Source organism: Hevea brasiliensis, chromosome 15 (assembly GCF_030052815.1).
Source record: "Hevea brasiliensis isolate MT/VB/25A 57/8 chromosome 15, ASM3005281v1, whole genome shotgun sequence".
Classification (NCBI taxonomy): Eukaryota; Viridiplantae; Streptophyta; class Magnoliopsida; order Malpighiales; family Euphorbiaceae; genus Hevea; species Hevea brasiliensis.
The window spans coordinates 60780122-60800140 of record NC_079507.1 but is presented as its reverse complement, the minus strand read 5'-3'; the positions used below and the strand labels follow the sequence as shown (position 1 = coordinate 60800140).

The 20019-nt window shown below is 36.6% G+C and overlaps 2 protein-coding genes across 2 annotated transcripts; one reads left to right on the top strand and one right to left on the bottom strand.

The window, feature by feature from the left end:
* Nucleotides 1–3323: 3323 nt before the first annotated feature.
* LOC110661851 (probable methyltransferase At1g29790) lies at nucleotides 3324–6120 on the top strand. The gene is made up of 2 exons (XM_058136304.1): nucleotides 3324–4708; nucleotides 5731–6120. Exon 1 carries the CDS (start codon nucleotides 3557–3559, stop codon nucleotides 4685–4687), a length of 1131 nt encoding a protein of 376 aa, XP_057992287.1. The 5' UTR covers nucleotides 3324–3556; the 3' UTR covers nucleotides 4688–4708; nucleotides 5731–6120.
* Nucleotides 6121–13904: 7784 nt separating this feature from the next.
* On the bottom strand, nucleotides 13905–18844 carry LOC110661850 (pterin-4-alpha-carbinolamine dehydratase 2, mitochondrial). Its single transcript, XM_021820630.2, has 7 exons — nucleotides 18690–18844; nucleotides 18543–18586; nucleotides 17846–17934; nucleotides 15875–15960; nucleotides 15684–15807; nucleotides 15526–15594; nucleotides 13905–14248 (listed from the first exon to the last, which is right to left on the bottom strand). The coding sequence occupies exons 1-7, from the start codon at nucleotides 18735–18737 to the stop codon at nucleotides 14160–14162; spliced, it is 549 nt and encodes a 182-aa protein (XP_021676322.1). The 5' UTR covers nucleotides 18738–18844; the 3' UTR covers nucleotides 13905–14159.
* Nucleotides 18845–20019: the final 1175 nt, after the last annotated feature.

Below are 20019 nucleotides of genomic sequence, written 5' to 3'. Positions count from 1 at the left end.
AAGTTCTCATATTACTCTGGAAGGCTTTAGATTTAGAGTAAGGGAAGGAAACAATAGTGATGGAATGCTTGAATGCATCTTTCCTTTTCTCTATGTTCTTTTAGCATATATATGATAGCTAAACCTACCTTTTTTTAATTTTTAATATAATTGACTTGAAGTTTTTATTAATAAATTTATTTATTAATTTATGTTTATTTATTTATTTATTATTATTAATTCAATTTTTATTAAATTTCAATTAAATTCTAATTTGTCTAGAATTTAGAAATAAATTTAAATTTTAGAGCAAATGTTAATTTTCATTAGAAAATTAATTTTAAAATTATTACTTAATTTAAATCAAATAAATAAAATTTATTTTAAAATTTCTTTTTCACTAAAATTAATATTATGTAAAATTTAAATTTTAAAAATTTTAAATTCAAATTAAATTTTAATAAAATTAAAATTAATAGAAAATATAAATTTATAAATAATTTTATTAATAACTTTAATAAATGGAAATTTTATTAAAAATAAATGATTTATTAATAAACAATTAGCAAATTAATTTGATCATTAGAAATTGAAAATGTAAGAGAGATGAAAAGAAAGTAAGTGGAATAAGTGATAATTTCATTTTAAAGAGTGCTGTAAAATTATAGTTTCTGTTTTTTTTTAATATCAAAACTTTCTATTATACGTTAGGGAAATTTTTTTTAAAAATGAAAAATCAATGATATTATCAATATAAATTAAAATTAAAAGACAAAAATTAAATACTCTAAATTGAGGAATTAAAGGTAAAATTATTACTAGGTAGTAATGAACAATTGCAAATCAAATAGACCAAAGTGGTAAGCTTGATTTGCATAAAGCCTATGATCAAGTGGATTGGGAGTTCCTTCAATTAGCTTTGCTTAAATTTGGTTTCTCTGCTGGTTGGGTTCACCGTGTGATGCAATGTGTCACATCTGTTAGTTACCATTCTTATTAATGGTGATCCTTCTCCCTGCTTCTCTCTATATCGAGGGCTTCGCCAAGGGGACCATTTGTCCCCGTATCTCTTCTTGTTCATTTCACAAGTTTTATCTTGCATGGTATATCCTGAAAGGCAATCGGTGAATTTTATGGGCATTAAGCTTTTGAGATATTCTCCCTCAATATCCAATTCCCTATTTCTATTTGTTGATGACACTTTGATGTGTGGGCGAGCTTCTAGACAAGAAGCCATGATTTTGCATTCCATTATTTGTAGATTTTCGAATGCTACAGGACAGAAGGTACATTTTCTTAAATCCAGCATTCAGTTTAGTAGAAATACTCATTTTGCTATACAGAGAGAAATTTTAGACATTTTCTCTATGGCTGAAGCGAAATGCAATGAGAAGTATCTTGGTCTGCCTTCTTTTTTGGGGAACCAAGACACAAGCCCTGCAATTTCTAAAAGACAGAATTAATGTCAAAACTCAATCGTGGAAGAGTCGACTATTATCTTAGGCAGGGGGGGAAGTCCTTGTCAAGTCCGTTATTAATGCTCTTCCTGCTTATGCTTTGGCTATTTTCAAATTTCCCAGTAGTCTATGTACCTATCTAAATATCATTACATCGAGTTTTTGGTGGGGAAGAAAGGAAAAGGAAAAGAAGTTTTGTTGGGTTAGCTAGAGGAAAGCGTCTCTTCCTAAACACAGGGGAGGAATGGTTTCAGGGATTTCGAGAAATTCAACCAAGCTAGTCTTTCTAAGCAGAGTTGGCGGCTTCTTACTAATCCAGGGAGTGCTTGGGCTCGTGTGATGAAGAGGATTTATTTTCCCCATTTGTCATTCTGGCAAGCTCCAAAAACGAGTCATAGTTCGTGGTTATGGCAGAGTTCGTTAGCGAGAAAAGATGTGTTCAAGGAAGAACTCTTTATAATATAAGTGATGGAAGAAATGTGCTTGCTTGGGAAGGCCCCTAGCTGAAGTCATCCCCCTCTTTTAAAGTGAAACGCCCACCAAGTTGCCCCAATAACATCAATTGGGTATATGATCTAATAGATCATAACAAGCTAGAATAGAAAAGAAGGTTGGTATATCAGCTTTTGAATTAGATTGATGCAAAAAGTATTCTTAATTTGCCTGTTGCTCCTCAACGGTTCGAGGATTAGCTTGTTTGGCTTTATAAAAAAACTGATCAATATACTATAAGATCAAGTTACAGATGGTTGGCAAAAAGTAGCTATGATGCTATTGTGAATAGGCCTATGCAGTCCTCTTAAATCCCAGCAAAGGAGTGGAACTATCTTTGGAATTTGTCTTCCATACCGAAGATAAAAATCTTTATGTGGAAAGCTTTTCAAAATGCTATTCCTTGCAAAGAAAATTTAGCCAAAAATGGTCTCAATGTGGACTCCAATCGCCCTATAGGTGCTCAGGAAATTGAGACAACAGAGCATTATATTTTCTGGTGTCCCTTTGCTAGAGCAACCTGGTTCATCAGTCCCTGTGCTTATAAGCCAAGTCAGGTGGGGTTTTCTTCCATTGCTAATTGGTGGATTGCTTTGTGTCAGGAAGTAGAGGAAGGTCGTATGAGTCTGGATGTCCTTGAACTAGGTTCTATTACTTGCTGGAACATTTGGAAAGCTCGAAATAGAGTCATTTTTTTTATCAATGTTTCTAATACAGTGGTTATTGCCCGTCACATTATATCAGGAGCGGAAGAGATTGCTGTGCTGAGTCTAGTTCGAAATCAACAAGTTGTTGAGTGCAGCCTGTCTTATCGAGTGTTAGATGGAAAAGGCCTCCTGTTGGTTTTATGAAGTTCAATTCGGATGTTGCTTGGAAGGAAGGAAATTATTTTGCTGTGATTGCGGTTGCTGCTAAAATTATGCAGGTGTAGTCCTTAATAGCATTACAAAAAGAATTGAGTGTTCTTCAGTATTATCAGGGGAGGCTCAAACTATGCTTCTATCGTTTCACTTGACAAAAAGAATGGACTGTGGATTATGGAATTAAATTCTGCCAATCTTATTGCTACTATAACAAATTTCCCGTCCTTTATGTATCAGGAAATCAAGGCCTCTGTTTTTGCTATTCATCATTTTACTTCTTATTTTCATCATGTTGAATTTTCACATGTTAAAAGGAAAGCCAATGTAGCTGCTCACCTTGTTCCGAAGCTTAGTTTTAGACATTTGTTGCTCACCTTGTCCCATGTGGCAGCTGTTGATACTTTAGCTGTGTAATGCTTTAAAAAAAAAAAAAAAAAAACACTCTACTATAGTACGATAAGAAAATATGGAGGCTTGTAAGAGATATGAGACATGGCCCCATCTCCTAGGGAAGATTAAATTTATCAGATTTCTCAAGACCTGCGATCAAAATTTAACGGCCACAAAGGCTCGAGCGCAAATCTAAAAAACTTGATCATGCCCACAGAAAATCAAAACTGTAGACTAGTTATCTCACTGCTTCACTGGTTACAGTTTACTCGACGCCAAACACTGAGCTTAAAGGCACAAAGATCAAAGCTTCTAAGAGCCAAGAATTCAAAGTGCCTAAAAGCTAATACCCAAGAACCAGGAAATTAGCAGCAGATGGGTTTTACCATGGGCTTGAACCTGCTGCTCCTCCTAGCCATGGTGGCTACCAACATCCTGTCCCTCTACCACCTCTCTGCTCCCACTCTTCAATCCCCCAAACCCCCAGCTCCTTTGCAAGTCCCAGACCATCTGCTCCACCAATTGCAAACTATACGCGCCACCATTAACCACCTCACGCGCCACCAACCATCAAACCCCACCACTCCCACCACCTCTCAATCCAAACCCACCATCCCTTCAGATCTCCTCCTCTATTCGCACGTATCCCCCATAGCCTCTTCCTGTCACAACCACCCTGACCTTCTCCACAAGTACATGAGCTACACTCCTTACTCTCTTTGCCCTCTTGACTCTGATCTTGCTGAGTCTTTAATCCTCCGTGGCTGCCACCCTCTCCCTCGTCGCCGATGCTTCTCCAGAACCCCATCAAAACCCCCTTCTTCTCTCCCACGTAACCCTTTCCCTTCCTCATTTGTTGACTCTAATGTAATATGGGCTCAATATTCTTGCAAATCCTTTTCTTGTCTTGCTAAACAGAGCCCGAATCTTGGTTTTGATATAAACGCTGAGATCTCAAGGTTTATGACATATAAAACAGAGTTAGATCTCCCAATTCCACAACTGCTACAAGTAGCCAAATCAGCTAATTCTTTGATCAGACTTGGTATTGATATTGGCGGCGGTACTGGTACTTTCGGAGCAAGAATGAAGCAGTACAATGTGACTGTAATCACTACCACAATGAATTTCAATGCGCCTAACAATGAAGTGGTGGCAATCAGAGGTTTGGTGCCACTTCACGTGCCATTACAGCAGCGGTTGCCGGTGTTTGATGGGGTGGTGGATCTGGTGAGGTGTGGACGTGCAGTGAACAGGTGGATACCATTGAAGATGATGGAGTTTTTGTTCTATGATGTGGATAGGGTGTTGAGAGGTGGTGGGTACTTCTGGTTGGATCATTTCTTTAGTAAAGGGGTGGATCTTGATAAGATTTATGGGCCTTTGATTGGAAAGTTGGGTTACAAGAAGGTGAAATGGGCAGTGGGGAATAAGACTGATTCAAGTGGCTTGAAGAATGGGGAGGTTTACTTGACTGCTCTTCTGCAGAAGCCTGTATCAAGATGAGAGTCAGATACTGGGCTATAGGTAACTTGATTCTTATAATTTATAAAAGTAGCCCCTTGCTGGTAGATTTTCTTTCATAGTCTATATATGCATATGAATTTAGCTTTCATTGTTCAACTTGATGATATTTTGCTTGCCTAATGCATTTATGATCTGAGCTGGAAATAGGTATCCTAATGTAAATGACATTTATATATTAGTTAAAGTGTTATCTATGAGTCAAATTTCCAAAACTGTGTTTGATTAATTAAACCATGAAATCTATTCTCATCTAGATGATTTATTTAACATTGATATTCTCCAAACTCTTTCCTTTTGGGCTGTGTTTGCATCACCTACTAGAATCAAGGACATTAGCTCTTTTTCTTACAATGATTTCAGTACTGTATTCCAAAATTGTGAATTGTTAACCTCGTTGCAATTGCTTTGAGAAAATGTTATTTTCATCTTTCATTTCACTATATATTTTTCCCTGAAAAATATTTAAATCCCCTGATTTCTTGAAATGATGAAGTTACATAATAACAATTGAGCATAATATGCTGTGCTAAGTTGCAGTATCCGCATTTTCTGCAGCATCTGAACATGCGGTGACCTTTTCAATATAATGTTATCTCCTGAAAAATAAATTTTCCTTGTGATAAAAGCTTACATTGTTGATTTGCACCATTGATTTTGTTTTTAGGGGGTGAAGGGTATGAAGGAAATTAATTGTTGCTCTGCGAATACATCACTGAGAATGAAAAACATGTGTTGAGTATTTTTGGTAGATTAATAGAGAAATAGGTCCCTTTTCATTTGTGTTATTCTTCTGCGTGCACAGATTTCAGGTTCTCCTGAACTAGCTCAAACACTAATTAAGAATAATTACAAAACACATTTGGGCAACTAATACACCACTTGTATGGTTGCTTGATTAAATGTGACTTGTTTATCTGATCTAGTACTTGGCAATTGTGTTATTGAAGTTATCGTTTGGAGTTTTAAAACCAGTTTGTTAAATTTACTGAGTTGCTGATTTGCTTTGATAACTTGTAACTCAGATTTCAGACAATAAACTTGGTTCAATTTCTGCTGTTCCGGTCTGGTATCATTATCATATCTCTCCAGATTGGCTAGCAAAAGCGCAAGCTACCCTGTTCAAAATTTAGATGCTTCTTCAGATAAAAGATGTAAGCAGCTACCTCAGCAATGAAGCAACTTACTTATTGCCACAAAATTGTCTATAAAGATTATAGGATGGGGTAAAATCAGGATTCAGGAAGGTTGTAGGCAGAACACAATGATTGATCTTTATTGGTTTTTGTATTCATAAGCATGTTAATTCAGTTAACTGTGTACAAATAAATAAGCAGAACAAGCATACATTTCTGTTGCCCATTGCCCAACAAGGCAACAAATCTATGAAAATAAAATTAGGAATATTATTATTTTGTCCCGGTATTTAAATGAAATTAAATATTTAATCCTTGTATTTGAAAAACTATACGAGTTAATTTTTATATTTTGCTTTCGATAAATTCTTTTGTTCCTCCATTAAATTTTTCATTAATCAGAGAATTTTCATGCCAGTTAAAATGTTATTTAGTCTTATTTAATGAAATTAATTAGTTGGTCATTATATTTTGAATAATATTACTGTTTAATTTATTTATTTCAGTGAACCTAAGTAATTTAAAAAAATAATATTTTGAAAAGCATTTGTTTGAATGAAAAAGGAAATTTGGCTATTTAGGCTGTATTTGAATTTTTATTTTTTTTAAAAATGTTCAAATATTTTTATTTAATTTTTTTATTATTTTTTTTAAATAATTTTCTTTTATACATTGCTTTGTTATATTTGGAGATTTAGAAAAATTAATTAAGTTTTCTATGTAGATATTTTATACTATTTTTTATAAAAAGATGAAAATAGAGAAAAAATGTGGAGGAGAAAAGTGTAAGTGCAAAACAAAAGAAACATGAGGTAAAAGAAATAAAATGAAGACGTTAAGAACAATTTGGGTAAAAAAAAAAGCTCCGAAGAACTAAAAAGTTAGTTATAAGGTTAATTAATGTGTTTTTAATTTTGTTAAGTTAGAAATTAAATGGTAATTTAATTAGTATTAAAATAAATTCACCCTAAAAAATTAATAAAAGGATAAAATACTTTAATGATTAAAAATAAAATAATTAAATAATATATTTTAAAATATGAAAATTTAAATTATTAATTTTATTCAAATACACAATTAAATAATAATTTGTTAAAATTATTAACCTAAAAGCAACAAAGAAGCAATTATTGCATGCTGGGAAGCTACCATGAAAGCGTGGAGTCCTGAAACTGCGTATCCCTTTTTATTGTTGCATTAACAGCTTGATGGTACCGCAAAGCAACTTGACTGAAGAATATCTTAGCTGGTGATGTTTCCATCATAAGAAAAATAAATATTGGTTGGCAAGGAGTGGCTAACAGTCGTTGCTTTCACGTCTCATGATAAAAAAACCTAAGGCCAATCAAGTAGGTTTTTTTTTTATTTTTTTATTTTACCAATCAAGTAGGTTTATTATGTGTAGACACCATATTTTGATCGACTTTCGAAATCAAGAAACTTTTAAAATTGAAACTTTATCATTCACTCTCAACTAATGTCTCCAATTACAAATAGTTTTTCCGGACTCACCGATTGCTCGTCCCTGGAACAAACGGATCTTACGCTTAAGTTAGAATGCTTTTCGATCTCTTGGTCTTTGTAAATTAAGTTCGAGATAATATCGGGTCTTCGGACCATCCAATCTTGCCTACCAATGTTTTCCGATCTCTCTGTGTACGAATATCGCATAACTACATTTGACTAATATTGTGATCAGGAGTCTCGTTTAAACGCCCCACATATTTCTTAAAATAAAGTTAAGGTTTTTATCCGATTCCGACCTTAAAAGGTTAAGCCAGTGTCGAATCTGTGCAATTCTAATATTCTAAGGTTCCATCCGGTATTTGGTCATGACTTAGTTCGATCTCATGTTCGCGTGAAGTATTTTTCCGATGTCTTATCTTTTGATTAATAGTCAATCTTAGGTTTAATATTAAACTACATTCAATTAATTAAGTACTCAGATAATTTGGTTTGGACACTTTCTGATCTCATCAAGAAATTGAACAAAAAAAAACTTTAATTCATTTCAAAATAAAAATGTACAAGTCATTCGGCAGGAGGATCTCACCCGACCTGCTCCCCGGGTACATTATCGGTTCTCTCATCCCCTCTCTCTCCCTCGGGCTCCTCATCACTGTCCTCTTCAACCTGGGATGAGCTTATCCATCCAGGAGAAGTTCTCCTCAGGATAATGCTTCTTCAGTTCGGCCAGGAGGTCGTTATGGGCGTTCACATATGCCCCAGCCTCTTTTGTAGTACTCTCCTTCTCCTTGGCCTGGAGCTCCTCCTCCTTCGCCCGAAGCTCTTCAGCAAAACGAGCAAGATCGATAGATCGACCAGCTTGGGAGACTTCAAGTTCCCACTCCACCTCAGCTATCCTCTCTTCGCAATGTTTCACCCGATCTTCCAGCTGGACGATGTAATCATTGGCAGTGGAGAGCTGAGCCTTTGCAGCTGAGGCATCCTGGACCGCCTTAAGAATCTCCCTCCTTAAGGCGTGGGCTTTTTCTCTGATCACATGTTGATTTGTAATAGCCTCTAAGCCCAAACTCATTGTTTGAGTCAAAATAACGTCGATACTCTCCTCTGCTAATCTGTTCTGATCTTCTTAGATGTAGATGGAGGCGCCCATGACTTTGGCGAGCCTAGGATTCCCTTGGGTGGAACGGTTCCTTTCTAGTGATTGGATGAGGAGTTGAGCTCCCCGGGAAAGCGTCCTAACAGTAGGGCCAAAAGACTCCCCTTCCACATTGGAAGAGATCGGAGGAGGCGGAGGAAGCGGACATTAAATTTGCCAAGGTGGAGAAATGGCGACCTCTACTTCAGAGACCGACTGCTTTTGAGGTCGAGGAGGAGAGCTCGGTATTTCTACCAAATCTCGATGAGGTGTCTGAGCAGCAGTAGCAGTAGCCTCCTTCATCGCCCGTACCTTTCGGGATACCTTCCTCTTTCGCTTGCAGCTCTCCTTAGAAGCATCACCACCCGGCATACCTGCATAAAAAAGAAGTCAGTGAGTTCGCTAAGATTTAGAGGCTAGAGATATGGATTATTCCGGGTCCGTGGTCAGAGAGCTGAAGCTTGTAGTCTTCGTCAGTGATCAGCCGCATCATCCACCACTTCAGTTCGGCCATAACCGCATCTAAGCACGAGAACTTGTGGGTGGATGCCTGAGTCTTTAACTCTTTCACCATGGCATCTTCGTCCTTATTTAAGGCGAGCTTCTTAGGGAGTTGGGGGACCAAATAATTCCAATTACGTGGGATCCCTTCGAAGCTGTTTCGATCCTTAATCCTAAGGATGAAAAATCGATCCTTCCAGTTCTTTAGCGAGGAAGGGAGATCGGTAAAAAGTGCGCAGTTCGGCTTTGCCTGAAAGAACCAGAATTCGTCATCCTTCCTTCGGGCAAGCCTATGCAGCTCGACAAAGACTTTAGCCGTTGGCTCCAGTCTCTTGGCTCGACAGAGGTCCCTGAAGGCTACTAAAGTCCGCCAGGAGTTTAGATGCACTTGAGCTACCGAGATGTGAAACTTTAGGACGACCTTGTAAAATTCATCCAAGGGAAAACGGAGCTTGGCCTTCAGCTGCTTTTCGTATACTATGATGAGATCGGCTTCTTCAAAGAAGTGATCAGCCCGAAAGTCGTAATGGCATTTGATCAGTTCAAAGGAGTCGATCCGCAGATTGTACTCCTGACTTATGGATTGGAGATCGGTTTCTCTCAGGACGGATGGTAGCTCATCAACTGGCAGGTTTTCCCTTCTTGAAGAGGTTCCTCATTTCAGTTTGGTAGTAGGACCAATAACAGGAACGATGGCCGTGCTGGATCGTCCGCCTGATCTGATCACATCGCCTTCTTCCGAGGTCCACGAAAATTGGACGGAAGGCGGGCTTGCAGCTCTCTGACCCTCAGTACTGCTCATTTTCATAAAACAAAAAGAAAATTAACTAAAGAAAGATCAAAATCCTTACCGGAGTATAATCGGTGCCTGAAAACTTTAGAAAACGAGAGGAAATGTTGAAATTGCTAGGGGAAGCTCTGAAATGACATAAGGGAGCAAATGAGTCACCTCTCCCTTATTTATGCTCGTCTGAGCATTAAATGCTCACGAAGTCCTAAGCGGCGTATCGGTTAGCGGAACCAAGCCATCTCCTTGACATGACACAAAGAAGGTTCTAGAAACATAATAAAAATTGGATAAATGAGATCAGTTAACTAAGGTCATCAAATTAAATAAATTTCCAAACCTGCTGATCGCCGAATAACGATTCGTCTAGGGATTAGATCGGATATACTTATCAGAGATCGGAAAAATAACCAATGCAATAACAAAACAAAAACATTCAAATAAAATTTCATTTTATTTCCAAAAGATCGGATTACATCATTTGGGCGATCTCAAAAGATCAGATTACATCATTTGGGCGATCTCTCAAAATCAGTACCACATTCAACCTAGCTTAAGACTACTGTGAGGCCCAGAATGCAGGCCTATGTCAAAGCCTAGTCTTGTGGCTGAATCAAAAGGTGTGTTTGATCAGAAAGCCAGCTACAAATGTTGGATAGATATGCAGCTCAGATAGGGTGACTATGACTCTCATGATATTGAGTGGAGTCATCGCCGATGTCATTGACCAGAACCGAGCTGCAGTCGGGACGCCCGATATGGTTGGGAGCCAAATGAAGTTTAAGAGGCGGTCACCGACATTAAGATTGAAATTAGCAGTCCTCTTGTCTGAGATCGGTCTACGGATTATATCGATAGACAGATTAGAGATCGGCACAGCCGTCACTTTTGGTCTTGATCGGTAAATTAGTTTGGTTCCCTCACTGTCATTAGGTGACGTTCCCATAGCTCTCCGATTGCCGGGATCATAAATTTTCAGGTGAGGGGCGAAGGAAATAGTCAGAAAAAGATCAAAAGGGCCATCATAATTAGAATTCTCACCAGAAAAGCTAGAATTGGGGAAGGGGTGCATTGAAAATAAACTGAAAAGGAAAAGTGAAGTGTGAAGGTGATTTCCTATTGTTGCATATATATAGGGCCTTGGCATTTATAGCATACAAAACCCGAAACGGATGCATCGGTAACTGAAGAATTTATTGCGTTGACCAATGCAAGTCAGATAAAGAGGAAAGATCGGAATAAGAGAGATCGAAAAAAAAAGGGACCTGATGTAAGAGATAGAGATCGAAAAAAGGGATGGTCATGATAATACAGAAGGCGACCTATAGAGATCGGAAAGCGCCGAAGGGTTAAGTAACTTCCGGTCCGAACTTTCCACTAACTCTCTCCATCGTCAGATTTGAGTTAGTTAAAATATCACAGGCGTGATCAGATCCTCACCACACATCTCATTTGCAAGGACGCTCACCTAGCTGCCAGACGCTAGAACAGTTAAAGCAGTCCTGTACATTTCGATCTCCACCGTTGATCACAATCGTAAGGATGGATCCAGAGCCCTCAGATCAAAAAGCAGACGACAGGTTCAGCACTTTTTATTCCTAGCCTTTAGATCCATTTTGTAAGGCAAGACCCCGAGCCGTTGGATTAAGAACAGAAAGGATAGATATTCTGAACGGAATCCGGGCCCTCCATTTTGATTCTCTTTAATTCTCAGACATCAGATTATATCCTTTTGAATCTAAACCCTCCGTCTCCCCCTGGCAAGATCCTGACCTTTCATTATGGGCACCCGTTCCTTATAAATACCTACATGCAACACTGTAGAGGGGACGGACGAAAAACAAGAAGGTGGTGATTATAGTGGAAAGACTCTAAAATTTGATTCAGTCTTGCTACTTGCCATTCTGAGCTTTCGAAATGTTGAGAAACTTTAGAAACCAGTTTTCTTAAGTATTTCACTAAAAGGACTTCTAAGTCCTGAAACTTCCATTTTCAGTTTCTGTGCAACCATCTTCATATCACCTCATTCCCACCGTTTTAGTATCTGGCATTACCTTCAGAGTTCAACTTCGTTCTGACCTATTTCCATTACTACGGGTAAGTTCGAGTCCTTCGGCCGTCAACTTTCATCCCTACAAGATTTGTAGATTCCGGAGTCAACTCATCTGTCTCCCCAATTTCCCACAGGTAAGTGCCTAAACTGTTATTATGTTGAACATCCTTTTTGTTTTCTCTAATTTTCTTTTGAAATTTCTTTTATATCCAGTCGCATTAAATCTCAAAATAGATTATCTAGGCCAATAGTTATTTCCTGTGTTTTCTTTTATTTCATTCGCAAATTCCATTTATCATCATTTAGTTTTCATTTCCTTCGAGAGTAGACGTTCAGTCATAGGCAACTTGTAAATACTCAAAAGAATATAGGCAGGGGTATTTCAACATGAGAGTTTTCGGTCTAAAAAAAAAACAAAAATGACAAAGGAAGATAGGTGTAGCATAAGTTGGATAGGTTGGAAACAAGAATAGGTCAAACAAGTAAGTTATGAGGTTGGGCCATGGAACGAGCCTAGGTGATGATATAATAGATCGGGAATCGAGATAAGATCGGATCCCGAACTAGCGACTAAAAAGAGATCGGATATTACTAATCAAAGAGTTTTAATAAAGCGATAATGCGGAAGATCGGCAAGAAGTTCAGTCTTTCGTCCACTATCTAGTTATAAGGTCTCGTAGGCTAGGAAAAGCTGTACACGGGTCTCTTGTGTCCTCGTTACTTCATTCCCACAAAAAGGGGTCAAGAAGAACCTTTTACCAAAATCCTTAGTCCCAAGTTCTTACTAAACGTCATTCTAATAAACACATTAAGAGTTTGGGGGAGAGTTCTTACCCAAGCTCAGTTTAAACGCAATAAATTAAAGAGACCGGTGGAGAGTTCTTACCCGAGTTCTCAATCAAAATCCTTAACACAAAGAGATCAGGGGAGAGTTCTTACCCGAATTCTCGATCAAAATCTTAATAAAATATGTGGAGATCGGAGGAGAGTTCTTATCCGAAATCTCCTGCTTAAACTTTAAACATAATACTATAAGAGATCGGGGAAGAGTTTTTACCCGAATTCTCGACCAAAACCTTAATAAAATATGTGGAGATTGGAGGAGAGTTCTTATCTGAAATCTCCAGCTTAAATTTTAAACAAAATACTCTAAGATATCGGGGGAGAGTCCTTACCCGAATTCTCGACCAAAACCTTAATAAAACATGTGGAGATCGGAGGAGAGTTCTTATCCGAAATCTCCTGCTTAAATTTTAAACAGTATTAAGAGATCGAGGGAGAGTTCTTACACGAATTCTCGGCCAAAATCTTAATAAAATATGTAGAGATCGGAGAAGAGTTCTTATCCGAAATCTCCCGCTTAAATTTTAAACCGAATACATTAAGAGATCGGGAGAGAGTTTTTACCCGAATTCTCTTTAACTTAAATCCAAATCAAAACGTCACAACTTCAATATGTGAATTAACCCTCCAACAAAAGTCCATTACACAACAATTACTCACTGAATGGTCATTTCATGTGCTCGTATTCTTAGGTAACCCTAAATAGTGAAATATCAAATATTTCTTTTATCCATGCAAAGGATTAACATCATCATTCCAACCCCCTAATTATCAATTTCAATTTATAAAAAGCACAACATTAAATCTGCTTACCCTTATTGAGGGACGAGGTGGGATGCCTAACACCTTCCCCACCCGTATACAGACCCCGAACCTAGAATCTCTATTTTCGAAGTGATTTTTAATTTATTTTTACAAATGGTTTTCTTTAATTACCTTCAAAATTAAAGTGGCGACTCTCACTTTTCCCACTTCGGTGAGAATTCGTCCAAGCGACTGCAAAAACCCTTACAACATTATATATACAGGATAGTCACCACAACATGAGAACAAAACCAAGGGCTTCAAAATGGACCAAGGTTAACCAATAATTTTATCATTTTTAAAAAGGGGTTAATCACCAATGGGTACAATCTTAAGGTGAGATTGGGAAGATAAAGATACCATTTGAAAGTCGAGAGATGGACACCTTTTAGCACTCAAGACCAGCCTGAAGCTTCAAAATAAGGCAAATATACAATAACGAAATCCTTGCTGCAAATTCTCAAGTTACCAAGACCCTCTGAACTTGTGCTGTGACTTTAATCATTAAGATCAGCTTATGCTGCAAGTAGCAGACATTATGCTTGTAACGAGTCGAAAATTAAGATTAAAAAAAGAAGTATTTATACAGATATCCAGGCACAATCTATTGGAAGAAAAACAAAACGAAAACTGAACGCCTGCATTTGGTTTGCCATGCATAGTCCTTTACTCCATGTATGGAAGACAATCATATCATTTCCAGATCTTGCAAAATTCATATCAACCTCTCAAGTAGCAGTCTTCTTTCTCAGTAGGTGGTGCAGATCAAGCCCATTGATTTTGGCAGCAAGTATGAAGTCATTTTCTGTTAGTCCACCTGTGCAAGCACAGAGCATGCTGAGAATTCTGTTCTCGATGCAGTAAACAATAGGAAAGGGGGGAAAAGAATAGGTGCATGCACAAAAATTTGATAACTTCTAATGTGACTATCCTATGGATTATATTACATTCAACTTCAAGCCATTAGGCTAATTACACTGATTGGTTGGGCAAATTCAGGTATGGCTTCAACCATTAGCATGCAACAAAGCCAAGCACTTCAATAATTGAATAGCTATTTCACATAATTTTTGCCCAACTTTTCTTCACAGCCCTATTTTCAAGAGGAGAAAAAATAATAGAAAACTGGGTATAAGTTCAACAGTATCAACTTGCCAAATGGCCTTTACAAGCTTGTCTTAAGAAGCAAAAGGAACCTAATTTTCAAAGCCATTTCAATAAAGAATTTACTGAAAGGTAACATGACAAGAAATAGACAATAGCTAGCTAAGCATTTTAGACCTAAAAAATTCTTCTGAGAGTCAACAGGGATAAGAAGAATAATCTCTGCAGATGTAAAAGTTTCAAAGATTACTGATTCTGAGAAACATCCATGCAATTTCTCATTATGTCTTTCACGGTTCATTAGAGTGCGAGCTACAATTTTTCACTATTTCTTCCCCCCCTCAAGTTATAATTTCCTGGGTGATGATAGAGGATCTTATCTATGGGCAGTGGAAAATAGCAGACACAAAAAAGTTATTTGCGACGAATTATTGTGCAACCTACATTTGCAATGGAAGAAAAGCAACTATGCAAAAAGAGAAATATAAAATAGCATCTTTGCATAGAAGAAACATATTGATTGAAAATATAAGCTTTGGAATTTAAAAAATTAAATTGTAGGGGTCATATTAGAAGTGTACACCTTTTTCAAACACAGAGCCACCCCCACAAGGTGGAAAAGGTGCCAGTGTGGGGGTTGGGAGAGGGGAGTGGTGGGTGATGTTGTAGGCAGGCAGGGGAGATAACAGATGAAGGTGCAACCCTGACATTGGGGTTGAAAGATTTCTTCCTGGATCTTTGAAAGTTTAACGTCCATCATAAGTTCTTTCAAAATGGAAATTTACATGCTTGGCAACACAATTTATTCATTGTTAATGCCCTTGATTTATTTCATGGAAAATGAAAAAGGGATACCGCTAGAATGAAGTATAACAAGAAAGGAGGAAAATATTCTTACGACTTGGCTTAGGTAATAAGAGGGAAAGAAGGCTGGACTAGGTCTTAAATTAACCTCCTACATGAGTCATGTGATTTGTAAGAAGCTCTTACCAACTGCATGAGTCCATATCTCAATTTTTACATTGTTCCAACCAACAAGATGAAGATCTGGATGATGACCTGCATTGACCAAAATAATGTGATGGACCAAAATTTTCTTGTAAAAAGACGCACCATTGATACCATATACTCAGAGAAGGAATAAATACCTTCTGTTTCAGCAACATTCCCTACTAGCTGAAATAAATCCAACCCTTTGGTGAAACTCTTTACTTTCCATGATCGATGCAGCTTCAGTGTACCATCTTCTTTCACCAAATTCCACCCGCCAACCTAAAAAATTTACCATCTAAGAACAACATGTTATAGGCAAACAGAAAGCATAAATTAGAACACAAACCTTTGACATCATTTCAGTTGCGCTTTCTTCTTTCATAGGCCGCAAATCCTTTGAGTTGCATGGTACACACTTCTTAGCAGCCAAATCTAACATCATAACAAAACAACATTAGACAACAAGATTGACCTGCCGCACAGGTAATTTGTTGTATGATAAAACTAGTTACTATCTGATTGGCATCAGAAGCCCATGATGGCCAGAAACTCTTTGATAAACAAACCATATATTAGAAATCACAGGTTTTCTTTCTTTCCTTCAACTCTTGAATTTTTTGCTCATTGTCCTACTTAAGTGTTTTGACTATTAGTGCTTTGCTTTTATCACTTAAATTATATTAACAGGCTATCAAAGAGTTGTGTGGAAGGTGAGAGATAATTGAACACTTGGGATTTAGATGATGGGCAAGAGTTATGAGCTTGATTAAACAGCTAAGCATCCAATCCTGTACGCGACAAAAAAAAGGTGGGGCTGGGGTCAGCAGAGAAGAGGCATCCTTCCCCTCCTCAGGCTGAAAAATGAACCAAGATATAGAGCTTGACTTTTAAAATTCTCTTTCAAGCTCATTAGTTAAGACAAACCAAACATGAGCCTAAAGTTTAGCTTAATTCATTTTAATGAATAATCTCAAAAACCTTTAAGCTTGGTTTGAAGGTTAGTGGGACGATCAAAATGCATATTTAACAAATCAATTTTATAAAGACATTATTAAAACTATGCTATTCAATATTTTTATGAATAACTAAAAAATAAACATTAATGGAATAGGAAAACAATTATTTTAATAAAAATGCAATTATTAAATAAAATTATTATTCAAATTAATTTTTCTTTGTTAATTGGTTAAGTTAAAGTTAGGCACAAGTCTGAACTATATTTTAAACAAATAAAACTTAAGCATCATGATACATGGCTTGATGGCTTGATTATAGGTACAAAACCATCTCCAACATTACATTTTTGTACCCAAGAAAGGTATATAAAGCCAGAGGATGGGAAAAAATAGAAACAGCTACAGTGAGCTACAAAACTAAGATTGCATCATGAGACTAACTGCCCAAGTAAACTTCTAGCAACCAAGCAATCTAATGGTATTCAGATTTCTAAGATTTCATCACATAGGGAGCTATTAACTGAAGAATCACATTTAGCATGCTATGAATATGCATAGTATTGCCAAACCAAAAATATGTGTTGCTAGACTAATCATTTGTTTCTTAGCAGTTTCTCAGAGAATCATGAGATTTATGTCATAACAGGAATTTCAACTTCCACAGAACCACCACCTAACATGGCATAAGTTTAATGATCAAACATCACATGAAAAGTAGCATGCTTATATGTGCATGTGTGGTTACATATTTGAAACAACAGCTACATTAAGCTACAATACTAAAATTGCATCATGAGACTAACTGCCCAAGTAAAACTTCTACCAACCAAGCTATCTAATGGTAGTCAGATTTCTAAGATTGCATCACATATGGTGTTCTTAACTGAAGAATCACATTTAGCAAGTTATGCATATGCATGGCATTGCCAAACCAAATATCAATCATGTGTTGCTAGACTAATCATATGTTTCTTAGCAGTTTCTCAGAGAATCACGAGATTTATGTCAACAGAAATTTCAACTTCCACACTACCACCCCCCAACATGGCATAAGTTTAATGAACAATCATGGCATGAGAAGTAGCATGGTTATATGACCATGTGAGGTTACATATTTGAGGAGCAATGGTTTTGGTGGGGTGGTGGGAAGGGCTTCTTACATTGAAAGCCTCTTATACAAGTTTGCACTACTTAGCCCTGCTCCTGACTTGGGACAACTGTAGTGACATGAATTCTCTTACAAATAAATGCCAAAATAGTGTGGTACCAAGAACTAATCGTAAAAGCATAATACAATTTGTACAAAGGTGATAGGTTCACATTTAACTCGTATAATGAATTAATCAAAGGTCATCACGCACCTCTGCCAGTGCAAAAAGTTCTACATGAGTTCCTATTTGATGACACTCCCACACGATCCCAAAGTATCTCTTTCACACGATTACCGGAGCTGTATGCAAGCAAATGTTCATCTTCACACTATAAAATTCTTTGAGAAAAAGGATGATGGGATAAACTATATATATCATTTTATTATATGCTTAAACAAAGAAAAGAAAATCAAGATATATCAAAACCTTCATACTGAGCCAGTATAGTTGCAATCCAAACCAAAATATATGATGCCAAAATCATAAAATATACAACGAAGCTATCAAAGGAGGAAACACTATCCATGCACAATACCCAAAAAATCAGGTACCAAAAGTTATGACCGAGTATTTTGTTGAGTGGGATCTTTATATTAGATCTGTATGGAAAATTATATATAATATATTCGTTGTTCAAAACTTGAGCAACAATGCAAGTTAAGCATAAATACAAACAGATACCGGAACTTGGTATTGAATAAGCTAATAACAACCATCCATTATCTATTTTACCCTCCTCTTCTCCGAATTAATTTTTCATTTTCAAAAGAACATGAACATGCAACGTAACAAAATACAATCAAAATAGACAGCAATAACAATTGGGTCATCTCTAAATAAGCCAAGAATAAATAGAAAGACAATGAATTAAAGCCAAGAATCGAAGATGGGGTTATCAAGGAAGTACCATCCATGTCCTCTTTGGCTTTTGAATAGAGATGCTGGTGGCACCTGAAATTATATCAACAGAAAGCTATCACAGAGCACGCGCGCGCTCATACACGCACACACACACACAGAGGGAGGGAGATGAGGAGGAGGAAGTGGAGAACACCTGAGGTCTGGACAGAAAGAGCAGAGGTGGCAGTAACAACCGAGTCATCGGTTAATCTGGAAGCTCTGATTAGCTATCTGCTCTATTGAGCGGTTCGTATCTTTTAAGCAGCACATAAGTCGGAACGAAAGTTATAACTATGCCAGTCAAGCAATGTTATTACTTATACAATTATAATCTCATTAAAAAGAGAAAAAACTAATCAAAGTTTAGATAAGAAAAAAATTACGAATTTAAATGTTTTTTTTTTTTTGAAAATTTAAATGTAAATTGAGATCAAATCAAATTTTAAATGATATATTATTATTCATTTCCAGTTAATATATATTATAATTAATAATTTAATATATTTTATAAATTATTATTAAAATAAATTTAGTTAAATTTTAACATTGATTTAAAAATTTTAAATAAACTTTTAAAATTTAAATTATAATAAAAAATTCAGAATAAAATTTTTTTTTAGTCGGAAATTTATTTATATTAATAAAAAATAATTATTTTGTGTAAAAATTTATTTGTCATGTAGCACATTTTTTTTTTCCAGAGATTATAAGGTTTTATTGATAGAGGCCCTAAAATGGACATTTAGAGTACACTATCTTATATTGAAAGCCTATAACCCAAAGTGCAAGTGGATCCTAAAACAACCTAGAATTTTTCCCAAACAAATCCTAAAGCCCAAACCACATTAGAAATCTAGGCTATTAGCTGTGTGCTCAACCCGGTTTAGAAGATCCAGGTCCAAGAATCACACCGCCCGCCATAATACATTCAGTCGAGCGTCTCTCCCAATACAGTAGCCATGCAAGGTTGGGACCACCACACATTGGCTGTAGTCTCCAACCAAACCACCAGGGTCGGCCAAAAAACAATAAATCCAACAAAAAATTAGAGTAGGGATCATGAGAGCCAACACGGAAGCTATGGAGGTTGATGATGACCAAATTCTTAGCCATCTCCAAGTCTTATGAGTTGGATAAAGCCAACAACGAACCCCACGAGTTGCCCCTTCTCCTATCTAGATCTATTTCTCATGGACACATTCTTAATTGGGACACTAAGAGTTATTGCTAAAGTTGAGCCAACACAACATAAGCATATGAAGGGCAAGTCTTTCCATTCAATGCCCTTACCATTAATTCCAATCTCCAAAAACAACTTTTGTATACAAACAAAAGTTACGTATAACCATAATTTAAGGAAGGGAGAATGAGAATTTATTATATAGATTTGAGTTTAATTATAAATGACAAATATTTATAAACTACATACTTGAATTTGAAATATTTATTTAAAACTTAAAAAGAAGAAAAATTCAATCCTTCTG